Source organism: Leguminivora glycinivorella, chromosome 3 (genome assembly GCF_023078275.1).
Source record: "Leguminivora glycinivorella isolate SPB_JAAS2020 chromosome 3, LegGlyc_1.1, whole genome shotgun sequence".
In the NCBI taxonomy this organism is placed as follows: Eukaryota; Metazoa; Arthropoda; class Insecta; order Lepidoptera; family Tortricidae; genus Leguminivora; species Leguminivora glycinivorella.
Window position 1 is genome coordinate 4,705,680 of NC_062973.1, and position 27,254 is coordinate 4,732,933.

The 27,254-nt window shown below is 35.7% G+C and overlaps 1 protein-coding gene across 2 annotated transcripts in view; it reads right to left on the bottom strand.

Annotated features, from left to right (window-relative positions):
- The window catches only part of LOC125242666 (bone morphogenetic protein 1), a 136,938-nt gene extending 110,128 nt beyond the window's left edge, over positions 1–26,810 (bottom strand). The window contains exons 1-2 of one of the 2 annotated variants that reach the window (XM_048151518.1): positions 26,703–26,810; positions 8,768–8,993 (exon numbers count right to left, since the gene is read on the bottom strand). In XM_048151518.1, the coding sequence (XP_048007475.1) occupies positions 8,768–8,951 (184 nt within the window). In that variant the 5' untranslated portion in view covers positions 8,952–8,993; positions 26,703–26,810. The remainder of the gene's footprint in view (positions 1–8,767; positions 8,994–26,702) is intronic. The other variant, XM_048151519.1, reaches the window with a different exon arrangement.
- Between the last annotated feature and the right edge of the window lie 444 nt (positions 26,811–27,254).

Sequence of the window (27,254 nt, forward strand, 5' to 3'; positions counted from 1 at the left end):
AGTGAGCGTCCATGTCTCGGCACCGTATGTCATGGTGGGCAGACGATTGGGCTAACGATTAAGAATACGTTACACAATAGCGTAAGTGTCACAGAAAATGTTTTTTTGCGTGAGACTTGAACTTACGTCCTCTGTATTGATATTTTATTTTGATTTTGATCTTTGATTTGAAAATTCATATTATTTTCCGTAACGAGTACGATGAAGCGTCAGAAACTCGTGGTAAAAGCTGAGTTTGCTACGAAAAATTAATGAAAAATATCGAGTTTTTTAATTTTTGTACCTGCCTGTGGCAGGTTGAGCAAGCGAGGGTATTTTGCTTAAATGCAGTGCAAAAACGGCGTAGATTTAATGTTCGTTTTTGAGAGTGAATAATTGTTTTTTAGATACCGTTCGTTTTTAACTAGTTTCTAGGAAGGTTTAGTTTTTAGCGATTTAGATGTTAATGTTATATATGTTAAATGTTTATGGTTATACCTAAAACATCAAGTTATAACCGTGTGCGTGTTTTATAATAAAAATAATAATTGCATAATGTATTTACTGAAAACAAGGGTGAGGACATTATAAGGTGTTTTTTTATTTAGTAATAAGGTTACTGTAACGTTGCTTAGTTGTTATGAAAAAAAAAATGTTTGACAATCACACACGATCATAAGATGTAACGATTTCGTAATCAATTATTATTCAATACATAATTAAACAACAACAAAATTTATGAAACACTAAACACAATTATTTAACCCTTGATACGGCAGTAGAATTTCAAAAATTAGACAGAATTCTGTCAATTTCTCAAATAAAGTCTAAAATACGGCGTACACGTATTATACATATTTCTATTTTATAATTATAATGCCTTGATTTAAGCATAAAATTATGCATATCACTCTTGAGTGAGCTGGGTACTTAAATAAATCAATATACTAGTAATAAATAATCCCCTAATTGCAAAGCATACAGGATAAGTAAGGGAAGTTATCAGTACTGCTATTTGTCAGTATATGTCGCGACGAACGAAGAGTCTAATGCTCACCAATTTTTAGCTAGTATTACAATAGTATTAATCAGTATTCTGTTTTCAATTCCTTCTGCTTATAGTATAAGTTGTAAACTGTTATAATATTAAATTTGTGGCAGACGAGACATTTGTTGCCACCTACACTGAGAGAAATTTGCATTGTGAATTTAACAAGTTCGACTTGTTGCGGTTTATCCGTTTGAATCAGCCAAACGTATGTTTAAAACAATATGTGTCAGGTTGTTTTTATAAAATCGACTTGTTGGTTCAAATGTATTGCCGATTCAAATGACAAGTAGCTTGTTGTTTGAACCAAAGAGCACGTAGGCGCTATTTTAACCAAAAAACTTGTTGAACGAACATGAAAACTGGTTGTATTTTCTCTCAGTGTAGTATCGAGTAGTGGTACTCTGGTAATGATAATTCACGCTATTTGACGCGTGATTGACGTTGATTGTCGCTAGATGTTACTTAACTATGCCTATACAAATAACCCGCTGATAATTTACTGATTATGGAGTTACAAACTTTTTTTTTTACAAACTCTTCCCTTACTTATTCCTCTATGTTGCAAAGTAAAGAGATTGTAAAAGCGTGGCTCAACAATCTAAAGTCGCTGTAAAATGAAGTGCGCCAACAAATTGCAAGCTCGTTCGAGCTCGAAGCACTTCGAGGATCTTTTGAGCATTTGATCACTTACAACTCTTACAACTGTGCGAGTGATTCTTGCTTCAGTGAAATGCAATCGTGGCTGATTCTGATTTAGAATTTTGTTAAAAAACGCAATCGTGATTTGGTATGAGCTTGCCGTCCTTTATACATAACTAGCTTTTGCCCGCGGCTTCACTCGCGTTAGATAGAGATAAAAAGTAGCCTATGTCACTCTCCATCCCTTCAACTATCTCCACTTAAAAAATCACGACAATTCGTCGCTCCGTTTTGCCGTGAAGGACGGACTAACAAACAGACACACTTTCCCATTTATAATAGTAGTGTGGATTGATATATAATATGTTATGTAACGGATGGCATTTGCTCGTATCGACTTTTTGTTTTTAAGATGCTCTTAGATTTGTGTCGTAACAAAAACGTTTATGATTAATCAATTGGTAATTTCTTTACCAATTTAATCAGTTTCATATTTGCCAGTTGTGCAAAATGTCATTTCATATTTGCCAGTTGCTTTTCGGTGAAGGAAAACATCGTTAGGAGACCGGACTAATTCCAATAAGGCCTAGTTACTCTTCGGGTTGGAAGGTCAGATGGCAGTCGCTTTCGTAAAACTAGTGCCTACGCCAAATCTTGGGATTAGTTGTCAATTCGGACCCCAGGCTCCCATGAGCCGTGGCAAATGCCGGGATAACGCAAGGAGGATGATGAGTCAGTAATTGTTTTAATACGACCTTCAGCATTAGGTACTCACAACGCTTGATTTCCAAATTGCACTGGAATTTACACATACTGGTAGAAATATTTACATGGAAACATGGTCGTTTACTATAGTCATAACGAAATACAAAAAAAATACTCGCGAAAAATAAAGCTATTAATTTACTTAATAACTTTCAAGAATTTCCAATATTGGTTTATTTTCCACTCAAGGCTATGCGTCCAACAGATCCTCTTTTGCTCTCAAGAGCGGTTGAGTATCGTTCCAAATCACGTAACAACGTCTTATATCGGTAAAATGAGGTCCTCCAACATCAAAGGGGACTTGCATTTTTGCCGACTTTGCGAACATTAAAAAAAAGTTCGTAATTTCGGCAAAAAATGCGAACATTTTTATAACGAAATCTATAAACTCAGCGAATTAATCCAATTTGTCTTCAAAAGGTTTAGAATGAAATTAAAATTCCATCTCAGAGTGACGGTACGAAAATCAATTTAGTATTAATTTGATTTAGCGTGGCTGGAATTAAAAACTATTTATTTCTTAATGACTTTAGAGTTTGTAAATGAAACTGTAAAATTATAAAATCCATTCTTTAACAAAAATTCTTTACTGAATATTAAATACAAACTATATAATATAATAAAACATTAGGGACATAAAATTATCTTACAATAAAAAAACTAACTATTAAATCTAAAATTAAACTTAAAATAAAATAAAATAAAAATTAAATTAAACTAAATAAAACTAAAATTAAACTAAAGTAAATCTAAAAACGGCCCCTGTGGCATAGTACCGAAGACGCTGGCAGCATTTCCTCGCTGGATTGTCAAGCTAATACGCTGAGCGAGGAAGCTGCCAGCTCTTCGGTCGCCGGTGGCGTCTCTTAGTCTCTTCGATAAGTCCTTGAAGAGACTCAGAGCGCCAGGGCCCCACGGACCAAGGGTCTCGACGCCGAATGGAATAAAAATATATTCGGCGCCGAGACCGCTGTATTTTCCTACCTACATACTTATATTTTGTGTTCTATTTAGGTATTTCTGAACAAAACTTATTTCTTATACTTAATGCAATGAATTAAATGAAAAGTTACTTTACTTTGAACAAAGTAACGCCAGCCTGAGAGTAGCGCCAGTGACAGAGAAGTTGAGAGGAAGTAGATTAGGCATTTGGGCATGTAATGCGGAGGGATGAAAGCAATGTTATAAAACGAGTGGTAAATATGAAGGTGGATGGACACAATGGTAGTGGAAGGCCTAAGAAAAGATGGATGGAATGTGTGAACAATGATATGAGAGTGAAAGGTATTAGTATGGAAATGACGGCTGATAGAGAGGAATGGAGGAAGATCTGCTGCGCCGACCCCAAATAATGGGAAAAAGGCAAGGATGACTTTGAACAAAGTTAACTAAATGAAGAATTTGCTTCTCCGACCGGACTCGGCCACATTCTAAGAGGTCACAGGTTCAAACTTGTCGCAGGTGCAATTTTGTTTTATATCATTTTCAAGACTATATGTATAGGTATTTATATTATTCCAGTATACTTTCGAACCGTCAAGCATTTTAAATTACAAACTTAAAGTCAAAGACGACCAACCAAACAAATAGATTCGAAAAAACCGTTAAATCTTCAAGAATAAATCGGTGCAGAGAAAACCGGTATTGTCCGATTTTTACGGTTCGCTTGATGAGGGTCCGCTTTATTGACTTTAAAGGTTTATGGAGTGCCGGATCCCACTTTACGGCAACGTGTCCCGGACCGATAAAAGTTGTCGGTTTTACCGATTCGGTTTACATAACGGTAAGTATTTGGAATTGTCTTTGTACTTGCTTTTAAATTTTTGTACATTTTTCTGGCTATTTTAAAGCACGAATAAGTACCATTTGCAACTTTAAATGTCCAGAAAAAGGTACACAAATTTTGAAATCAACGATTTTTTTACTTATAACGTGAATTGTCTTAAATATTGCATTGTTAGGTAAACGTGAATGTTGTTCAAAGTTAGTCCACGTATGCTATTTGTAATTATAGTAATCTCTTCAAAAAATGTGAGAGCATTATTATAATTTATTATTAAATTTCATCATGCTGTCTGTACAACATATTTTACGTTAATTGCGTACCTACAAAGTATCTTATTCAACAGAACAGAATCAATTTTATAACTTCACACCAATTAGTTGAAAACTTTCAACATAATTCAAGTCATCGGCCTCATAAAAAATCAATTAAGACCCGCCACTACAACTGTTACTGAAATTGAAAAAGTTTTACACCGAAAATTCAAAAATTGAACTATTCAGGAATCTGGGGGACAAAGAATGAAATTCTACCTCGAGGCCTGTGTGCGTAGCCGAATCCACAAACGCTTACAAAACGCTCAAGATAATATCTCTTTCGTAGTTATCTATCTCTATCGCTCTTGCGTTAGAAAAGCTTGCGTTGCGTCGAGAAAATGTATGCACACGGTAGGACCCAAGATATATAATGCATTACCGCAGGATATCAAAAATTCTAAATCTTATTATATATAAATATATAAATAAACTTAAAAATAAACTAGTATCTGAAGCTTACTCCTTAGACGACTATTTTCAAGTGCCAGACTGAGCTATGTAATTAACCCATAATAGGTACCTACTTCATTATTAAAACGTTAATTTTTGTAAAAAAAAATCAACTGGTTGGTTAATCAAACGACTGATAAACCTATGTAACAGATTTGTTAGCATAAGTACTTACCTAGAATTAAGAAAATGACATGTAAAATATCTTTTTATTAATAAATGATCGTATCGTATCGTATCTTGCATATTGGCGCGACAGAGCCAGACTACATTTATGCGGCGTTTCGATTGCGTTCCGTTTCGAAATGCCATTCGGCTACGGGGCGTGGCCATTAAAAAGTGCTAAAACAGAAATCAACGGCCGGCGATAAAAACCCCCTTTCATTGAAATTCTGAAGGGTGGCCAAGATGCGGGAGAACAGCGGGACAAACAGACAATTGGGTATTTTTGGAGGTCGTTGTTTGTCTGGGATGTATTTATACGGTGGGCGGACCGATTTCGGAGTAACATTTTAATTTGAAGTCTACTTTTTGTTGGGACGATATGTCGTTCAAAATGTATTTTTATCTCCGAAATGTACTTTGAAACACTAGACTTATATTGACCGAGATATAGAACGTGATCAAAAAGAAAGTTTTGGATGATTCACGGTTATTTCCATTATACATATAAGTTATATTGACCGGGATGGAAACCGTAATTACCTTTTTGATTTTTGTCGAGCTGCCGATATTGCGACGCAGTAAAACTAAACTCTGTTTTCCGTGATCATGAATCATTCAAAACATTCTTTTTTTATTACCACGGCCAATATTTCTTTGTAGCATAGCGGTCAACACTCTATCGATTCTAGACTTTATTATGCATATACGACGTCCATTATACTTAGAATGTTGGATTTTGAACTACTATTATTTCAGCCGTATCCATCCATGCCTATGCCCTAAGTTATCATAATGGAAGTAGAAAAATTAATAACGTGTTTTTTAGGTTTGATTTTGACTCAAGCTACAACACATTTCGAAATAGTATTTTATACAATCGTGATATACAAAGCTTTTCAGTCGAGTACCATGTTTAGGTCACGAAGCTTGCTGAGTGGCCTAATAGTACGGTATGAGAGTGAAAAACTTATTTATATCACTATTGTATACAATACTTTTTCTATGAGTCATCATCTTCATCATCAATGGACGAAAAATATCATCATTCAAGTTAAAATTAATGTTAATGGCGTCGTTCACCGTTGTATCAACATCGAATTATAGGCAACCAATTGTTTTATCCGTCTGTGATTGGTCGATAACGCGACAGATAAAAAAAACGTATTTCAGATTCAGAACAATTTGCCAGGTATCGCAAATTAGTAAAGAACTTAATATGAAGTTCTATTTTTGAAATTATTACAGTTAACTAAAAGTGAACTGTAATGAAATATTATAGTTGACTAAATGTCAAAGACTATCTAACACTGAAAATACAGCACTTATAATTTAGTCTGTGGTGTCCTAATTGACAGATTAAAGTTGACGAGTAGAAAATAGAATATTTTAGAAGTGGTAAAAAAGTTAATTAAATAGGCATTCCTAGTGCTTCGCGCAAAACTTTCTTCACGTGGAATTTATTTAAAAACCATTTTTTTCAAACGCAAAACCTTGAACTCTTTAAAAAAATTTTATGCCATTTAAATAATTTTATCTTTACCGTTACCGCGAACGTGATAAGTAACCGGCGCTTATTTTTCTATTTTTTTATATAAGGTCCTAATTTATTAGTTGCAGATATTTTAACACATGATACTTTACATTAAAATAATTAACTTTAAATATAAATTAAGAAATCTTTTCATGTAACTTTTTTGATTTCATTTTCCTAACAAAAAAATTAATTATAATTTCGTCTAAAAAAAGGCATCATGTGCATTATCACATGTCACAATAACACTGTCTGTCATGTCAACAATTGTTTGTTGTAAATGTCGTAAAGGTTCGGCGGGAAAACTGCACATGTCATTGAAGTGGCCAGTTACAGTTAAGTGGTACGTAAAAGAGGTACTAGAATCTGTTCAATGAGTTTTCATTAATAATCACATAAACAGGGTGTTTTTACGTAGCAAATTTGTTTTTCCGTTTTCTCCAAAAAAACATCGTAAAAGCTATAATGTTTCACGGTTTAATATACTCCAGAGACCGAGTACTATCAGCTGTAAAAATATCTGCATCTAATAAATTAGGACCTTATATAGTAAATCTGCAGTTTTGCTTGGTTAGTACGAACGTGGTAACATTATTTAAGCTCTAAATCTCATTCACACTTACAAAACTACAGAATTTCAAACATGAAAGCTTTAGAACCGGTCCTTATTAGATATTGCACCTTAAATACTGGTTATTTATAAACGTGTATTATATATCCTGTTGAATAATGATAATTAAGTAATTAAAAATATTTTAAGCGGGTTACTCACGTATTAAGTCGATATAGCGTTCGACATGTTTCGGTCGCTACTCTTGAGAAAGGTTCTCGAAATTGGACCGAAACATGTCGAACGCTATATCGATTTAATACGTGAGTAACCCGCTTAAAATATTTTTAAATATGTATGAGTCTCACGGGAGTTTTATAATTAAAATTAAAAATATTTTCAGCAAAAGTGATAATTATCAAACCTGCTCCATGTACAGTCAAGTGTAAAAATATGGGTGTACACATCTTACTCAAAAATATGTCCTATAGCATCTTAGTCCGGTGTAATAAGAGCGTATTACCATATTTATGAGACGATTATTTCGATACGTATTTTTGCACTTGACTGTATCACAGTATCAGGCAGTAGACTTCATGTACAGTGAACCAATAGGAACCCTAGGGCACTATATAACCATGCCAAAATGACAAGCAGTAAGAGATTTCTTACAATCTGATTTATAACGTCACTATGACATACTTAGTTCTACAGTGGCCTAGGGTTCCAATTAGTTGACTGTACATAAGTGTACAGGTACGTACGAGTACGTACATTACATTTGGCTCTCACCAATAAGCCGAAGTAAATGGGATAAAATCCAGACATAGACAGAAGAAGGAGATCTACTCGCAACAATAAGGACCATGCAAGACTCACAAAAAGAAATGGTTAAACAAGACAACGCTAACTTCCTAAATTTTACACCACAGCTCAAATAAAACCGTGAAATTCGCCAGGCAATCAGTTCAAAATGACGGAATCATAAGGTGTCCACGCCGGAAATCCGGCTTTGCGACCCGTCCCCGAATTTAACGTTCAAACGCAAAATGGTTGGGAATACGCGAGCGTAAAATGTTATTTTAACTCGATTTTAGATTTTAATTTGCGATCATGTCGGGTTGATTGCTTTTGAAGGCGAAGCGAAAAAAATGGGAATTTGTAATTATTTTAAAATTTGTACATTTTTATGTTTGAAAAATAACGTTTTATGTGTTGAAATGAAGGGTTGACAAATTTACAAAGTGGTATATGACGAAATTGTATCTGAACTGAATAGAGGATCTATCGTTTACGAAATTTTTATTATTAAAAGTCACACAACAAGCGTGCATTCAATCAGAATAAGTTCTCATCTTAAAACGCCACTTAATACGTAATACCAAGCATAGCAGCATAGCGGCTAAGTCCGACATGTGACCTTTTACGCACAACGGTGAAATAATGCTTCAAAATCGAGACTTACCACTTTACCCGTCAAAAATATTTATATTGTTATTTTATTTAATTAAAATACACAATGAAAATATAAACTTACCAGCTTTACAAGGATCCATCCCAAGATCCCCCGAGTCCTTATGCTCCACGTGCATCGTCATAAGCTCGTCTATCGTATACCTATGCGATTCCCCCTCCACCGAGGTAACTTCGGACACTGCGCACGCAATTATGGCCAGTAGCGCGCCGACCGTCGCGGCGAACGCACGACACCTGGACTTCATTTTGATTTCACTCACAAACACTATAACATGATTTTTTGTCACCTGAAACAAGCGATAAGAATAATGTTAGATTTGTTTGAATTAAATGACATATTTTAAGCAGTAAATTTCATAAATTAACAATACACCATGTTTTTTTTTTGCTTTTTGCTAAATTCGACACGTCATTATAGGCTTGTTAACAGGAAACTTACAATATATCGCTTTTCATTATATTTATTCGAAAATATTTTATTTCGTGTTCATACGATTAATTATAACTAACTGAAAGAACACACCCAATCAACCTCACGTTTTACTTTCCCAATCTACCTTGAAAACAAAGTAATTCGTAATTAAAATTACTATCAAAATATCAATTATAACCCTTTCTACGCTAAACATGTTCATTGAAATTAATACAATAGCATGAGCATTCAAAAGATTCCAACGTAACGGGATGGGCTTTGGGTTGCCTATTGTTTACCATCTGTGTTATTTAATCATTTGAATTAACGCAAACTTTGTTACCCAAGGACTGTCATCCACTAGAGAAGCTATAAGAAATAGAATCATACCTATTTGATAAATCTGAGTTTTACTTAACCCTTGAATAAGCAGAGCTATCGAAATCGTTGCCAAATTAGCTTCCATACAGATTTCCACCCCCCATTTCACGGAAGTGGGGGGTCAGGAAGAGACAAAAAGTAGCCTATGTCACTCTCCATCTCTTCAACTATCTCCACTTAAAAAATCACGTCAATTCGTCGCTCCGTTTTGCCGTGAAAGACGGACAAACAAACAGACACACAAACTTTCCCATTTATAATATTAGTATAGTATGGATAACTTTACACTTGGAATTAAATTATTTGGTTGAGTAAATTATGATATCGCCCAAAATTATCCACATCTCAGGAGTATGATAATTTACATACTACGAATATTTTCTTGTAGAAAAATGCGCGATTTGACCAAATTTCTTAAAAATTACTTCAAATATCTGTTCTAATAATTTTCCCATTATGACATAATGTACACAATAATTTTGTTTACCATAACAAAGATTTAGAATTAGAATTCCTCCTAAAAGTTTTCGTGAAATATGCGGTTTTCTTAATGTTAACAATCCATCTTAGAACCGCAAATCAGAAACGTAATACAACTGTAACAGAACTATTCAAACTCTTCACTAATGGCAGATACCACAAGCCGTCGCTATTTGCCAAAGGAACCCTAAACAGAGTTATATCCATTGCTTACTTCATTTAGTTTATCCAGTTAATGTGTGACCTCTTTCTTATCTTTCTATTTTGGGAGCCCTTGCACGGATACACTTCGATACATCGGGGTCTTTAGTAAAATATTCCTCTTAGGTTTTTTTTTCCTTTTCCTTATGATATAGTATAAGTCTATGGACATCTGTAATTGTGGACAACCCCTGTCAACCAGAAGGGTTGTAAGTAGATATACTTGCTAATATTATGTACCTACACTTTTTTTGAAGGTCTGAGGTAGGTGCTAAGCAGGTTTTCTGGAGAAACACTCAGATAAATGAAACTATTTAGGTGAAGAAGATGAAAATATTGTTGCGTAGAATGATGGCAGAAAGAAGCGGTCTATCTCTGCAGCTTTTCAATTTGTCTTGGTTTGTGGACCTCAAAGGCAGCATTTTGATTTCCTACGGTTCAAGGTAGTCTGTTCGATGTTCTTGATTATCTGACTGGCGAAGGGATGGACATTAAAAGTCAAATATTTAAATTTCCTTATTTGGACGATCCATCTCTCATTTCATCAAGAAAATTGAGTGACATCAACTCAGCAGCTATGTTGCAGAAAACGTCATACAATATCACAATCGGAGATCATAATTATGTTGGTTTCTCAAAAACGATTGCTTGCCAACTCTGAACAGAAACCTTGAGATTAAACGATTCCGTAAACTTTGACCTTTAAACAGAAGGTAATATTTTACTCGTTAAATTTAAACAGTTACGCTCTTTTCCATTGGGAGGGTTTTGAACAGAAATTTAGTACCTGCTGTTTAACTTTTTAAAGTATTGAGGCGATTTGTTCGTGGAGTTCATCATTGGTTTCTCTTTGGGAATCATTATCTTTTGGTGGTTTATAAATGCTATGTAAGTTTCTTAAAAGCAATGGGTTCTCATCGCTTAAGAGCATCTTGGTATAATAGATATATAGCCACTTATGCAAATTCTAGCAGTTGTGATGGAATTTAATACAGTCGCTAGAAAGGGCTCATCCACATATTGTGTCATATCGTAAGGCTGAGAGGGGCATATCCAAAGCCTGACATATGCGTGGCGGTGATGCAATAATACGAAATTTGACGTGACGTCATATATGGACGGCTATAAATGGCTAATGTTTTGCCCGTATAGCTTATTTTTACATGCTAACTCTCAACCATGACACTAACAGGGTCTAACAATGTCAAGATGTCATATGATTAAAACGTTACTTTTGAAACTGGCAGATCAGCACCGTGTTGTTATGACATTTTAAAAGCATTATTCGAATGGGATCGTTAGTAAGTATCTGTAGGTACTATAATCAAGGTGGAGATGTTGAAGTTAGGCACTTAGAATTTCGCAAGTTTGAGCTACTTAGCATACTTTAAGCGGCGGCTGTGTATCATCATACTACGCTAGATATTTCATAAAACTCTATTCTATATATGTAGTTGCTTGAACTGCTTAGTTTGTTTATTTTTAAGTTTCAGTTTAAAAAAAATGTGATTGTTGGATCAATTTATTTTATTTCATTAGCCTGTTTTAATGTCCCACTGCTGGGCAAATCCCTCCTCCTCTCGTTGAAAAAGCTTTGCCTTTCCGAAAAATGGAATCATGAAAAACATTTTATTCTACGAATTAACCCCTCGGTTGCTTTTCGCAAAAAAAAAAACAATATATATGCGTATATGAAAACAAAATACGTGGAAAGTTGAAACAAACACTAGTGTGGTAAAAATAAATACTGGATACTTCGCTACCCGGAATTGATAAAAGCTATTTTAAGTAAAAAAAAAAATATATATTCCATGTTTTCAACTGAACTGCAAAGGTAGGTTCATTTTATGGCTGCTAAGTATGTCATCTCTTCCCTGAAATCTAAGTTACAAGTACATACAAGTTATTTTAGATTTAAACGTGGGCTGCATATTTAAGATAAGAAAATATAAGATTTAAGATAAGATAAGATACGTGACATGGGCTTCCCATGTACGCAAAAAAAATTACAGTCTGATTTGAATTTTGAGCTGTGAAGATACTTCAAATGTTATCTTTATCTATCTAAGTGTCATAAGGGAATAACAACGTCATTATGGACAGTGGCAATATTGAAATATCCAAACACCAATATTTGACATCCATAAAATTACAAACGAAACTTAATCGCGTAAAACTATATGTTTTGAAACAAACATAGTTTTATTCGATTATTAAGTCACAGTATAATAAAGAGTACTATCGTACACCACCACCCGTTCCCCGCTGAAAGTGCCGCCCACCCCCTCTCGGTTACCTCAAAGTTACCGCTTGGCAAAAACGCGAACAGTCGACCTGTCATATCTCACTTATACAAACGTGGTACGCGTTCACCTACACGAGCTTGGAATGTGTGTTAGGAACGCGCCTCTTTCATATAATATGTATTTGATCACCAGTGTCTGAGATGTGATTAAGTCTAGTTTATAGTTTTTAACCCCTGACGCAAAAACGACGGGGTGTTATAAATCTGACGAGTCTGTCTGTCTGTCTGTGGCATCGCAGTTCCCGAATGGATGAACAGATTTAGATTTTTTTTTTGTCTGTAAGCTGAGTTAGTCGGGAGTGTCCTTAGCCATGTTTCATGAAAATCGGTCTACTATGTCACGGTCGGGGGTTTTTACAAAGTTTTCATTTTGTGGTTAGGTTATAAAATGTGTAGGTAATAAAAATCGCGAAAGTTTACATCAATATTGGACATATCTCAACATGATACTTGTTGTCTTGTTGACATATCTTGATGCAAAAACACCCCACAACTTTTTTTATCAGTCAATAATATGGTTGTAAAAATTCTCAACTAATGTTGTCCAGGACCCAAAGTGACTGATAACGCGGGTCACGGCCGGCGATAAGGGTATCCTCAGAGAAATGTTTTTATTTGTCCCGTGAATGCGATAACATGACTCACTTTTACAGAAAAAGTTTGATAAAAAAAGGGTAGCTTGTAACATTAAGTTTTCGTTACGTAGTTTTATGTGATAACATAGATAAAAGGTCTTGCTGACGAAGCGTCGAATACTACTCGTGATTTTGTCATCTCCAGATATTTTCATACCTACACTGTACGGGGGATTTCTTTATATGCCATATTGTAGTTTTAATATTTTATACTAAATTGATTTACGTTTTTAAACAGGAAAATGCCGTGAAACTACTCGTACTGAAAGTAAATTATATTTGATATGGTGACCCCTAAACAAAACCATCCGGTCAACGCTAGCTCTATGAATGTCAATCGATAACAAATCTTATACTTTTAAACGAGCAATTCTTGTATATTTATTTATTTATATATATATTTATTTACACTGACGATCTCGGAAACCGCTCTAACGATTTCGCAGAAATTTGTTATGTGGAGGTTTTTGGGGGTGAAAAATCGGTCTAACTTATCCTTAGGTCCCGGAAAAGGCGAATTTTCGAGTTTTCATGAGTTTTTCTTCGCGCGCCATCTCGTGTGCAGTAGTTGTACTGTTAAGACAGAATTCTTTCGGTTGATGTAAGTACTATTTATTGCAAACACTAGATGGCGACACAGGTCAAGGCTAAAACGAATAGAAAAATACACTATTTGAGTTTTTGTGGCGAAATGCGCGCCATCTCGTGTGGAGTAGTTGTGTTGTTAAGGCTGAGAATTCTTTCGCTCGATGTAGGTACTATTCATTTTTGAACTAGATGGCGACACATGTCAAGGATACGAAACAGAACCGAGCGAAGCTCGGTTGCCCAGATATTTATTTTTTATGTTTGTAACATTTCTTTTCCAATTATATTCAAGATTGTGATGTTCGCATATCTTAAATTTTGGTTCTATGTTCCAGTACTCCAAATACTGGTATTTATACCAAAAAAATAATTATAAAACCACCCTCTTGGCGACATTATAAATCGACATATTTATTTAAATAACCAACCAAAACTGCTCTAAAGTAAATTAAATACTATGAAATATTGTGAAACGTAATATCCAAAGTGTCAATTCATCGTAATCAGCCAATGTTCTTTGACCCTAGCCAAGCGCTCTTATTGCACAAACGTCCAAACACCTTTATAGAAAAACAAACTTTATTTCACTGTGTTACAGTTGTTTTTTGCGGATTGCTAGTTACAGTTGGGTTGTTTTGGATTGGTCAGCTACATAAATATATATACAACTGTATTCAATTTTGAACCTTCTTCCCCGGTGATAAGTTTCGATATGTATATTTATAGACGTGACTGTAGTAGCAACGGGCAGTAGCTATCAGGGAATGATAAGAGATACGTTCCAATAATAGGACGCTCTAGCTTTCTTTGTGTCGGGATGATAGTGAATGGTTTTGGTAACTGGTCGCTATTGGGGTTATAACGATTGAGCCCTTTTGAATTAGGTCGTGGAAGAGTCTGTGTGGGTTAAAATCATTTAGGAAAATGATTGACCTTTGAAAACCTTTTTTAAAGTCACACACGGGTGGAATGCGATAAAATAACATTAAAACATTATTTTATCTTTTCACTAACGTTTTGGCCAAGTTTATAATACATTATTTTGTAGAGAAATATATGTATTTACTTTTTTCTTTTTGTTATTTTTAATAATGTAGTAATAAACAAATTCTAAATAAAAACTTAGTACCTACTTAAATCAAGCTAAGAGTTACCGGAAACTGGAAGGTTCTGAAAAAACTTTGTTACAGCAAGCTAAAACAACTTTAAATTATTAATAAGCCTTCACCTAAGACAAGCAAGATAAGTTTTAAATACCTCAAAGTATTTTAGGAACTAAACTTTTACAGACGATTATTTTCGTTACAAGTCCAAGTTGTCATGCCAAAATAAGTTTAAAAACATAATTTTTGTTAGATAATACTCGTAATTTTAAAAAAAATGTACAAAATATCCTATATTGTGCCCTTACAATAAGATATTTTCGCGAGAATAATCATCAAAAAAAATTTAGGTATGTATTTTACGTTTTTCCTACTCAGAATCACGAAAAATGGTCCCAGAATTTTCTATTATCATGCATACTTTCCACTTTGTAACCGCTGTATAGTGTTTGAAAAATGGTAACGAAGTGGAAACATTTATTTTGGGGCGCTTTTTTACCTAGTAGGATCGAATGGGCTCGTGATTCTGAGTAGTAAAACCATTAAATTTACCTATGTTGGAAAAAAAGGACATTGAATGTTTTTTCGAAAATGCAAAAATGCCACGCATATTCATTCCATATTTGATATCTACCGTATCCCATAATAATAAATATCAGCGCTGTCCGTTGATTGAATTTTATTTAAAAATCAATCCTCATAGCAATGGATCGTATTTGTAAAAAATAAACGTCCATCGAGCCTCCATTCTGGCCCATTTCAGTACCGGAAAATGTCGAAATGTTTCTGTTTTTATCTCTTTTACTAACATAAAAAAAGGTTGGATTTTTTTGTACCTAAATGAAAATTTTAACTCATCACTCGTAATATTTTATAATACCTATTATAATAGAAAAAGACAATGATTATTTGGTCTTTTAAAATTAACCTAATCTAACCCCCTTATTCAGAAACGTTCACTAAAGTAATCAAGCCGATAAAGTTCGTTTGTCCCTTTCCGACGTATTGGTGTGATAAAAAGGGACCAAGGAAGTATATCGGCTTTATAGTCTACATGTAACACTTGGTTTACACACCAAATTGGACGCCAGCATATGCCGATGACTATAAGTTAGCCATGGCGTTGGTTCACGGCAACCAAGCAAGGTATTCTCTAAATAAATTAAAACAATATGATAAATATCGAATATCACGCTCTCGTGATATCGATATTTATCTTATTGCTTTATTAGAGGAGGTAACAGGTAAGACTGTACCGGTATAGTCAACCAATTGGAACCTTAGGCCACTCTACAACCATGTCAAAATGACAAGCAGTAAGAGATTTCTTACAATCTGATTTATAAAGTCACTATGACATAGTTCTACAGTGGCCTAGGGTTCCAATTGGTTGACTGTACCTACAGTGTTATTTAGCTAAGTAATAACAGTTAGTAATTGGTTATTTTATATGGTAATCTGTAATAAATTACGGCGTTCATTAGTTTTAGTTTGTTTGGTTAATGAGGAATGTTACATAAATTAATAAGTTGACTTAAAGCAAGTTATACTGTTATATTTATAGCCATAATATTATTTTCATTTAAATTACGTGTTCACACGAGTCCCTATATATACCCAATGAAAATTAGCCATTCCTATTTTGAATCCAGCTTTTACTACTTTGATCCCGATTCAAAAATGAATATATTTCAAATATAAAATCTAGATACAATATAAATCAAATAAGTTTTTTTAATACTGTTATTTTTGACACTGACAGATCGGAATTAAATATATCACATACGGAAGATTGTCTTTAATTTTTGATGAATCAGTGTCATACTAAAAACTTTTCAAGAAACTGTTTAAGACATAGTGTGTATATTCAATACCTATACTCTATTATCTACTATGTGTGACAATGCTGCACTCTGGTGGTAGAACATTACCGTAATATTCTCTATTAAGCTATGACTACTCAGCCAAAACAAACAACCAATTAATACAAATATCAACCGTCTTTCTTAACCCGTGTGGTGACGGGTTAAGAATTTCACCACCCCCTTTCTTCCCGTGGGTGTCGTAGAAGGCGACTGTGGGATATGGGGTAAATTGTGGCGTAGGCGAGAGGCTGGCAACCTGTCACTGCAATGTCACAGTTTCGTTTTCTTTCAACCCCTTATTTGCCAAGAGTGGCACTGTAACTTTAGCAGTTTCATGTGCTCTGCCTAGTCTGCCTACCCCTATATGGGAAACAGGCGTGATTGTATGTATGTATGTATGTACACTACCGTCAAAAAGTTTAAGACCAAACACAATGTTCAGTGTCATTGTTATAAACCCTTCTAAAAATCATCAAACTAAATTTGTAATCAATAGAAAACAACGTAATCTTATTATATTGATCGGCAACCCATTTGTTCTGCAAGAAGACAACGATCCCAAACACTCAGCAAAGATCTGTAGAAGCTACACAGTCAATAAAGAACGCCAAGGTGTGTTAAAAAATATGATTTGGCCACCGCAATCCCTAGACCTTAACCCGATCGAACTTTTATGGGATGAACTCGACCGTAGAGTCCGAAGACAATGTCCGACATCTGCAACAGCTCTATGGGAGATACTGCAATACGAGTGGGAATCCATTAGCCAAGAAACGCTACACAAACTTATCAGCAAGAATGCCAAGAATCTGCTCGGAAGTGAAAAAGCGTCGAGGATGATTTTTCGATGAGAAAAACGTTTAGCTTTTATTTCTTATTATGATCCCTTTTTAAAAATTGTTATACGCTTTATTTTGTCGGTTGTAGGTAGGTACTGAAAAGTAATATTCTCATAGGAACTTCATGAAATGTTGATTATTTGCATATATCGTGTTTGGTCTTAAACTTTTTGACGGTAGTGTCATGTATGTATCAACCGCCTTTAATTAAATTGTCAGGTTAATCTCCAAAAACGTTACCCGTCATCTCTACGAGCTACGTAGTTAGTCGCTATGAAATTATACAAATTGCTTGGGTTGAAATTTAAATGGCTGCCGCGGCGCGCGTCATAAATCTTCGAGCGTACTGAATGTATACGTGTGCTGTGTGTATAATCAATGTGTTTATGTCAGTTTAATATAATTTCCCGTGTGTGGATGTAGGACCTAGTTGATGTAAAATTAGGCTAGGCTGGTTTAGGAATAAGCGCATTATAATTTTTTTCTACTCGTCGACTGTAATCTGTCAATTAGGACACCACAGACTAAACTATAAGTGCTAACTTTTCAGTGTTGGACACTCTATGGCAGTTCCGACTCAACTATAATAATCTCATTATAGTTGACTTTAGTTAACTGTAATAGTTTCAAAAATAGAACTTCATACAATTTCTATACTAATTTGCGATACCTGGCAAATTTGTCGGCATCTGAAACACATTTTTTTTTATCTGTCGCGTTATCGGCCAATCAGAGACGGTTATTACAAACAATTGGTTGCTAGGTAATTCGATGTTGATACAACGATGAACGACGCTATTAACATTAATTTTAAATTGCATGAATGATGATATTTCCGTCCATTGATGATGAAGATGATGACTCGTAGAAAAAGTATTGTATACAAATAGTGATATAATTAAAGCTTTTCACTCTCGTACCGTACTATTAGGCCACTCAGCAAAGCTTCGTGGCCTAAACATGGTACTCGACTGAAAAGCTTTGTATTATATCACGATTGTATAAAATACTATAATGGTGCATTCCACTGGCTGTCTTGTACAAACGCGTCATTTTTTTTTCGGCGCATAAAGCATCATTATTCTGTGCATAATTCTGCAAATCGCCTTAGAAAAAGATTCACAATAGTAAATTGGCAGAAAAATCGCGTTTGTACAGGACAGCAGTAGAGTATTTCATAGAATGCTCCAATGTGCTCACTAGTGCGCAAAGTAGTAAATATACTTAGTACGTTTATATCGAAACTCTAAAGGGTCAATATTATGTAAAACGTCGTTCAATAAGTACACGTGCAAACAGGGAATTCGTAGGTAACTCGTCCATTTAAAACACTCCAATTTTCACTAATCAATTTCATTTTTATTTTTTCCGCATTTGATCATAATGCACTGTTAAGTGGGTTAGGTTGGGTACTTTCCTTTGAGGTTTAGATATTAAAATATACACATATCTGGTAAAACAGTGCGTTTAAAAGAATCTTGACTAATTACAGTTAGGAAAAATGTTAGATAAAAATCAAACCTAATATCCATTGCAATTTTGAACGGTCTCGTTTAAAACGCTACGGGAGCGAAAATGCTAAAATGGAAAGGAGTCCCCCTTTCAATTTGAGAATTTTAGTTAAATATACTAGTGTTATTAACTACAGATTAACTTAACAGATTTATCGAAAAACAAAATATCCATTAAGAACAATTCAGTTAAAAGATATTGCGAAAAAATCTTTAAAATCGAGGTTCCGCTCTCGACTGTTTCCTCCTTCAAAACTTATTTAAACTGAACGAAATTTGAGAATCTGAATAACAATTAAATAATCTATGTCGGACCGTTTAGATTTTTTGGCTAATTGTTACCGATCTTGAGTTATTATTATTATTATTATTCAGAGCCCACTGTGTCCCACTGCTGGGCAAAGGCCTCCCCCCTCTTTTTCCAATCTTCTCTGTCTAGTGCTATTTCTGGCCAGCCAATCAAAAATGAGTCCAGGTTATCCCGCCATCGCCGGTGTGGTCTGCCGGATCCCCGGTTTGACTCGTGGGGCTCCCACTCTGTGGTTATCTTGGCCCACAAGTCGTCCGGCATTCGGCAGACATGGCCAGCCCAGTCCCACTTCAACTTAGCCGCTTTCCGAGCTACGTCTATTATTTGAGTCTTAGAGCGCAGCGTGGTGTTCCGGATCCGATCCCTTAATTTTACACCTAATATGCTGCGCTCCATAGCTCTCTGGCAAACCCCGAGTTTGGACATCTGAGCTTTCGTCAAAGACCAGGTTTGAGCCCCGTAGGTGAGAACTGGAAGTACGCACATGTCCATGAGCCTACGTTTGAGTGACAGAGGTAGGTCTCCTTTCATTAGGTGTTTCATTGACCAATAGGTCTTCCAGGCGTTTTCAGTGCGTCTTTGAACTTCTTTGTCTTGTCGCGCCTGGAAAGAGACTATTTGGCCTAAGTAAAGGTATTCATGGACATATGCGATGTGTTCTCCGTTTATCTCAATCCTACGATTTGTGCTGTTAGTCATGACCTTAGTCTTTGACATATTCATCTTCAGTCCAACCTCGAGGCTTGCGTTGCTAAGGTCTAAGATCTTGAAAAAATCTCTCTCTATCTCTTGATCTTGAAGGTTGCTAAGATCTTGAGTATCACACCTTTTTTTGAGCCATATTGTAAAGGCCGTTTTTAGAAATTTTTGATTGGCTCTAGCGTCTTTTAAAATAAAAATAGCAAAAAAATCAAAACAGTCCGACACAGATAAAAATAATAATAATCTGTGTTGAAAAAATCATTGCTCTATCTTCAAAAACTAGGGAGGAAATAGTCGAGAGAGTTTGTATGAAGAATTGACCTGTATCGTATCGTCTTAAAGGTTTCTTTTGATTATTTAAAACAATGCACACTGTGAGACAAAATAATTATAATTATGTAGTCAAACATGGTTCGCGGCAAGCCGTCTGTTTTCTCTTACGGTTGTTAAGCCGGGTATCCACTACAGGCAAACTCGAATCGAGCAGCCTCGGATAAAGCAAACAGTCGCAGTTTGAGGCTGCTCGCTCTGAGGCAAAAGCTTGAGACACGTTGCGCCTCAGTTTGATCCGTAATATTTTTTTTAGTTTACGGATCCCAGAAAACACGGTGACGCGTATGGTGAATATCATTTTATCAGTTTAATTATCAATTGCGATCAGCCCTCCTGTCTTCATCAAACCTCTCTCGGACTGAGGCTCCTTTGAGACTGACAAAATATTCGTCTCCCGGCAACGAAATGGCCTCGTGTCGCGGCGTGTCTCAGATTGAGGCAGCGTCTGCACCCAGCTTTATACATGTAATATAATAACGAAGATAAATAGACGTTTACAATGTAAATGTAGGTAAGAGTCAGGAAAGCAGGTAATTTCGGGCCTACGCGTCACGGGGCAATTTATCCAGTTTAATTATAATAATATACTCAGGATTGCGTTAAGTGGATATAGTGAGGTATTTATGGCGGAAATTACACTATAAGAGCGGAAAACATGAGTTTAGCGATTATTTTGATCTATACGAGTGAGATATGAACTATATACATATAAGAATATAATACGGCTGATATCGCACTTGCAACTGGTGTTACAAGTATCTACAATAAAATAACGCAATTTATGTATCAAAAAACGTATAATAAAAAACGTAAAAAATCGGTAAAATTTTATCCCATCCCAATGATGGACATTTCCTCACATTAGTTCAATATTATACAGAGTGCCTTCACGCATATTATATTGAATTTATTTCTCCGCTGAATCATGCAGGTTTTCTCCCGATGTTTATCACAAAAGAGCGTGCAGTTGTTGATGCTTCGTTTTCATAGATATCTCTCTCTCTCTACTCACCAACATGGAAGAGCAATAAAGAGAGAAAAATACGGAGCGTCAAAATTCGCACTCAGAACCAGCTACATACTGATCCTCATCATCATATCAGCCATTTATCGCCCACTGCTGAGCATAGGCCTCTCTTCCAGTACGCCACTTGTCCCGTCCCTAAGCTAGTCTCAACCAGTTACGACCCGCAATTTTCAACTGATACACTATCTTTTATACAAAACATTCTATAGTTACTAAGCTCTTAAATTTTTCCTCCCATTTCCGCAAAACCACAAAAAACGTTAATTGTCCAAACCACACGCCACCTGGACCCAACGACATCGCGCGTTTCATTTTAAATATCAGCACTTTGGAATACAAAGATTCCAACGAAGGATTTTAAACCTTGAATAAATTGTTGTAAGAGTTATATTGACGGGAATCAAAAATGTGTGGCAGCATGTAGATAATATGGGTACCAGTGATAGACGCGCTTTGTGATGAATTCAGAAATGATTGGTGTTCAATCGTAAATCAGTTCCATGGCATATTTCTATCTTTTTAGAGTTGCGGCTTCGTTTCAAGTAGGTAGGTTTGTAGGGGAGACTAAGGCGAGTCAAAGCAGAGGTATTATGTTTAAACAACGCAGGTTTTGATTAAAAAAAATGAATCTTTGCTGCACAATGATATTATAGAAGAATTATAATATTACATATACCTTTGAGATTATAATTTGAGAAGCGCTGGTAGCCCAGCGGTAAGTACGCGCGGGTTCGAACCGCGGCTCGCACCAATGAGTTTTTCGGAATTTATGTGAGAAATTTCATTTATGATAATGAGGAAACCGTACTATTTCCAATACGGTCTAGTTTACTCTTCGGGTTGGAAGGTCAGATGGCTTTCGTAAGAACTAGGGCCTACACGCCAAATCTTGGGATTAGTTGTCAAAGCGGACCCAGGCTCCATGAGCCGTGGCAAATGCCGGGATAACGTAAGGAGGATGATGATACCTTTGACATTATACAGAGTGTCTATTTATTAGGTAGATGTCAAACGTTTGATCCGTAGCGGAAGAATAAAGACCACCACTTCGTTCGCTACAGTAGTTACAAAGATTAGCATCTCCTTTCTCAGGTACCTACATATTTAGTAGTAACTATCACTTAGGGACATGTTGACTTGCCTAAGTTCTAAGAATTTTAAACTAACTTTAGTGTCCCGAAACCCGAGACTAAGGACTTGAAAACCTTTTTAACCAAAGGCTTTGAAAGGTGTCAAGGGTTATCTGCTTTTAAGTTTACGAGTATATCGCTACTAAGTTTGAGAGCTACGGGAAGTTATTTTAATGTGAATAAATTTAAAAATAAACATTAGATATATTGTACAATCGCCATCAAAAAGTTTCCTGCCGCTCAATCTTAATTATTGAAATACATTTGGCTTATTTAAGTACTTAAGGTCCCAAAAGTATACCTACACAGAAAATAATAAAATTGTTCAGTTGTTTAGGACGTATGTAACTATTAATAAAACCAAAACAAATATTATTACAGTTCAAACGATACCAAAGGTACCCTAGCAAAACTAATTCTATGCTTGCCGTGGGCCCTATAATGGTACGCAAAACTAATTTTATACCTGCAACGTTCCCTATAATGGAACAATTAAAATGTTGCGCGCACCTGGCTTCAATGTGAACATCTTGGTTATACCATGAGCCATGAATTCATGAGTTTACGACAAAACTAATAAAAGGTTCCTAACTTCTGCAATAAAATCGAGAATAATTAATTAATCTTTATCAAAGCAGCAGCAGGTATTCTTTTTCTTATAATAAATACGCCATGGTTAACTTCTTAGTAACAGTAAAATAAGTGTGCATAAAAAAATAAGTGACAATGTATAATTGTTATTTTTATGCTATGTTTTTATAATTAAATATTCAACTCGTATAATCGGAACAATCACACTAACGTCTTGACAATTGAGGCGTGTTCCGATATTTGTGAGAGCTTTAGCAGCTCTGATATATTTGAGGTCACTGTACACGAATTTAATCGCATGTATGTAAATTGCATTGCCGCTGGTAATCATATATTTTAGTTTGAACAAAGACATATGTAACTCCGAATAGACAGATAAAGTCTAAGAAAAAAACGTACCTCGGAGCCATACTTAGAGAAAAAGGTACGGCGGGCTAGATGGCGATATACCTTTGGGGGACTCGGCTAGATGGCGCTAATATTTTACATTTTAACACATATCAAGCTAAGAATACGGGCCAAATTGTCAAAACGGAGGTACAAAAGTTTTAAGCCTGTCGAGAGAATTCTGATCGCAGTCTATGGACTGTGATTACACATTTTTCTTTGGCAGTAACTCTCTAGAAACTCGATCCTCTTTGGTTTGAATTTGATTTAATGCACCATTTGAGATATCAAAATAATGTCATTCGGTGTCCGTGCATCTCGCTAGTACTCTACTACTACATGTTCTCTATATCAATTAAATATAAGCAAAATTACATTATTTAGATACATTTGAATGTCAAAAAGTACTATTAAATTGACCTCCATCCAGTAGAACAGTACACGGTCCTAGAAACGACTGGTTACGTGTGCGGTGACCACGCGTTTGATTAATACGCTCCGTTTTGGATGGATCTTGAGATTACCAGATTAACCCGTTGCCCCAGTTTGTGTCATAATGACCAAACGGCCATTTATTCTGTTAAACTTCGAAGTAAGAAGTTATTATGGTCCGTTCTGGTCTGGTTCTGGTCAAATTTGACGAGACTGTGACATGGTTTTGAAATTATTTTAATATCATCATCATCATCAACTGCTCTGTTAATTAATTGTGTCTCGCTCATTCAGTCGTAAATCGCTCACTGCTGAGCATAGGCGACCTTCGTGTGCAACTTATCCCGGTCGGGGCTAGTCTTTTGTCCAGCAGCCGCGCAGTTTTTCGGATGTTATCCATCCAACGAGCCAACACATGCCGGGTGCTTCTCGCCTCTCGCCTCAACTCTGCCTGGCATGTTCCACCCAATTCTATTTGAGCTTGGAAATGACGTCACCCACCGTCCCGCACCTTGGTGCGGCGACCTATTCTCTGCAGTCTTATCGCGGAGTTTTACCAGTTGAGCCATTGGGAATTTTGTTCCCAATAGACTTACTGATTGTAAGATTTTGCTTTTTTTGTACGAAACCAGACGGGACAACTATTTCGACGGAGCCCCGCGCGGAGCTGCGCGGGGCTCCTATTTCTACATTGTTTGCCCTTCGGGCATCTATGGGTACCTAACAAACCTAACCTATCTATTGCCTAGGCCTTACTATCAGTAAGTCTATTGGGAAGAAAATTCCCAGTGGTACAACTGGTAAAACTACGCGGTAAGACCAGAGGGAATAGACTGGTGCGGCGTCGGATCTCTATATTCCTCACTAGGTCTTGAAGCTTAATGCCGAGCATGGTGTGCTCCATAGCTGGTGCGAACAACTTTGAGCGAAATTAATTGGCGCATGACACCAACTGAATCCAATATCATTCTAATATCGGTTTGATGTCAGTGTTGGTTCGAACTAGCCTGTTTGTCAAGATGTTTTATTCGTTAGTAAATATAGAAATAGTCACATAACAAATTTGTTTTAATGATATAGACAGCAAACGAGCATGATGGGAAGCAATCATCGTCGCCTATGGGCATAAGCAATATCAGGGGAGTCACTTGTGCATTGCCAATTTGCCAACCTTTGAGAACCCTAAAGATATCGTTAACTAATTAGTTAAAAATATTTTTTATAATACCTTTTATTCTGACTCCTGTTTAAAAAAAACTAACTCTAAATCGGTTCATCCGTTCGGGAGCTACGATGCCGGAGACAGACACACTCACAGATAGACAGACAAACAAACAGACAGACAGACAGACGAACAGACAGACAGACACGTCAAACTTACAACACCCCTTCGTTTTTGCGTCGGGGGTTAAAAATAACGTATCAAAACATCATATTATTCTATTACCATTAATTATGAAAACAATTTTAAGTTGTTAAACACGCTTCATATAATTTTAGTCCAATTATTCAATTAAATATAATTATTCCCAGTTCCGTCATGGAACATTTTTCACTCTGTCGTCTGAAAATAAATCCCGCAATTTGTTCTAACTTCGCAATTAGGGAAAACGGACACAAATATGTCATCAACAAACTTTTTGTGACAAAAATACGTAGTATAATTTATTTTTCTCTAAAACCTTGTATTTTTATACAGACCAGACCACTGTCTTTGTAGGAAAAAGATAAATAATTAGACTTGCGACCTATCTCGCACGGGTTAATACTATAATTAGTCTATCTAAATATATAAAACTAGCTTTTGCACGCGGCTTCGCTCGCGTTAGAAAGAGACAAAAAGTAGCCTCTTCAACTATCTCCATTTAAAAAAATCACGTCAATTCGTCGCTCCGTTTTGACGTAAAAGACGGACAAACGAACAGACACACAAGTAAGTATGGATACGAAAGTGACTGACATATCAGCGCACAGCCGAAACCGCTGGTGCTAGAGATTCCAAATTTGGCACGTAGGTTCCTTATAAGGTATACAGAAGCACTAAGAACGAATTTTTCTTCGAACGAAAAATTCACTTCCTAAGAGGGTGAAATGGGGGTCCAAAGTTTGTATGAGAAAACAAGATTAGATAAGTAACGCGGGCGAAGCCGCGGGAAAAACCTAATATTACATAAATACATAGAAACCTTCCTCTAGAATTACTGTATCTATGTATTTAAAACCTCATTAAAATCATCATCAATCATACAATCACGCCTGTATCCCATAAAGGGGTAGGCAGAACACATGAAACTACTAAAAAAAATATTACATTACTTTTGCCCGCGGCTTCGCTAGCGTTAGAAAGAGACAAAAAGTAGCCTATTACACTCTCCACCCCTTCAACTATCTCCAATAATAAATAAATCACGTCAATTCGTCGCTCCGTTTTGTCGTGAAAGACGGACAAACAAACAGACACACACACTTTCCCATTTATAATATTAGTATGGATATACTTATTAAATATCTATATGGGCATATCATCGCTAAACAAAGAGGGAAAAATATAAAAAAATTGTAAAAATAAAATATGAGGGATGTTACTTTTCTCTTAGGTACTTACTCGTAGATCAATTTTACTGTTTTTAATTTGAAACTTTCTTTCACCTAAGTATATCTATTAGAGTTCTAACTTTAAATTAAATTAATACAAATACAGACACTTAAACATGACTTGAAGACCAGAACTGGGCCTTGTTCCATTAAAACAAAGTCTACTTACAGAATACAGACAACGACAGTAACTTACAGATAGTCGTACACTGAACTCACGGTCGCGAGCGACGGACACGCGTGGCGTCCCGCGGTCAACTGACACCGCGTCACAGTGTCGACCAGGTACTGGCAGCAGATATGGTTCTAACTCTTCCTTTTAGTCATAATAAGGCCCTTAAATAAGGCCCATCAATAGAGAATGCCCAATTTGTACTGTAGGTACCAAAAACTACATGACATAGACATGTATTGATTTTTTTTCAATTCAATAAGGCTTTAATAAATGACATTTCTTTTTATTAAGGAACTTGCATGGTATTGAAAGCAGATATGACTTGAAAAACTCATATATCAGTCAAGTAATTTCAATCTTTTTTTATTTATTTAATAAAACATCTTACATAGAAATGCGATTATAATACATATATGCGATTATGTTATATTAGCACCATAGAAAAATTTCATTGACTGTCTAAATGCTTAAAGTTCATACTTCAATAGACTGAAACAAATATAGAGGTAAATTACTCGTTTAATCTTATTTCGACGTGAAAATCTC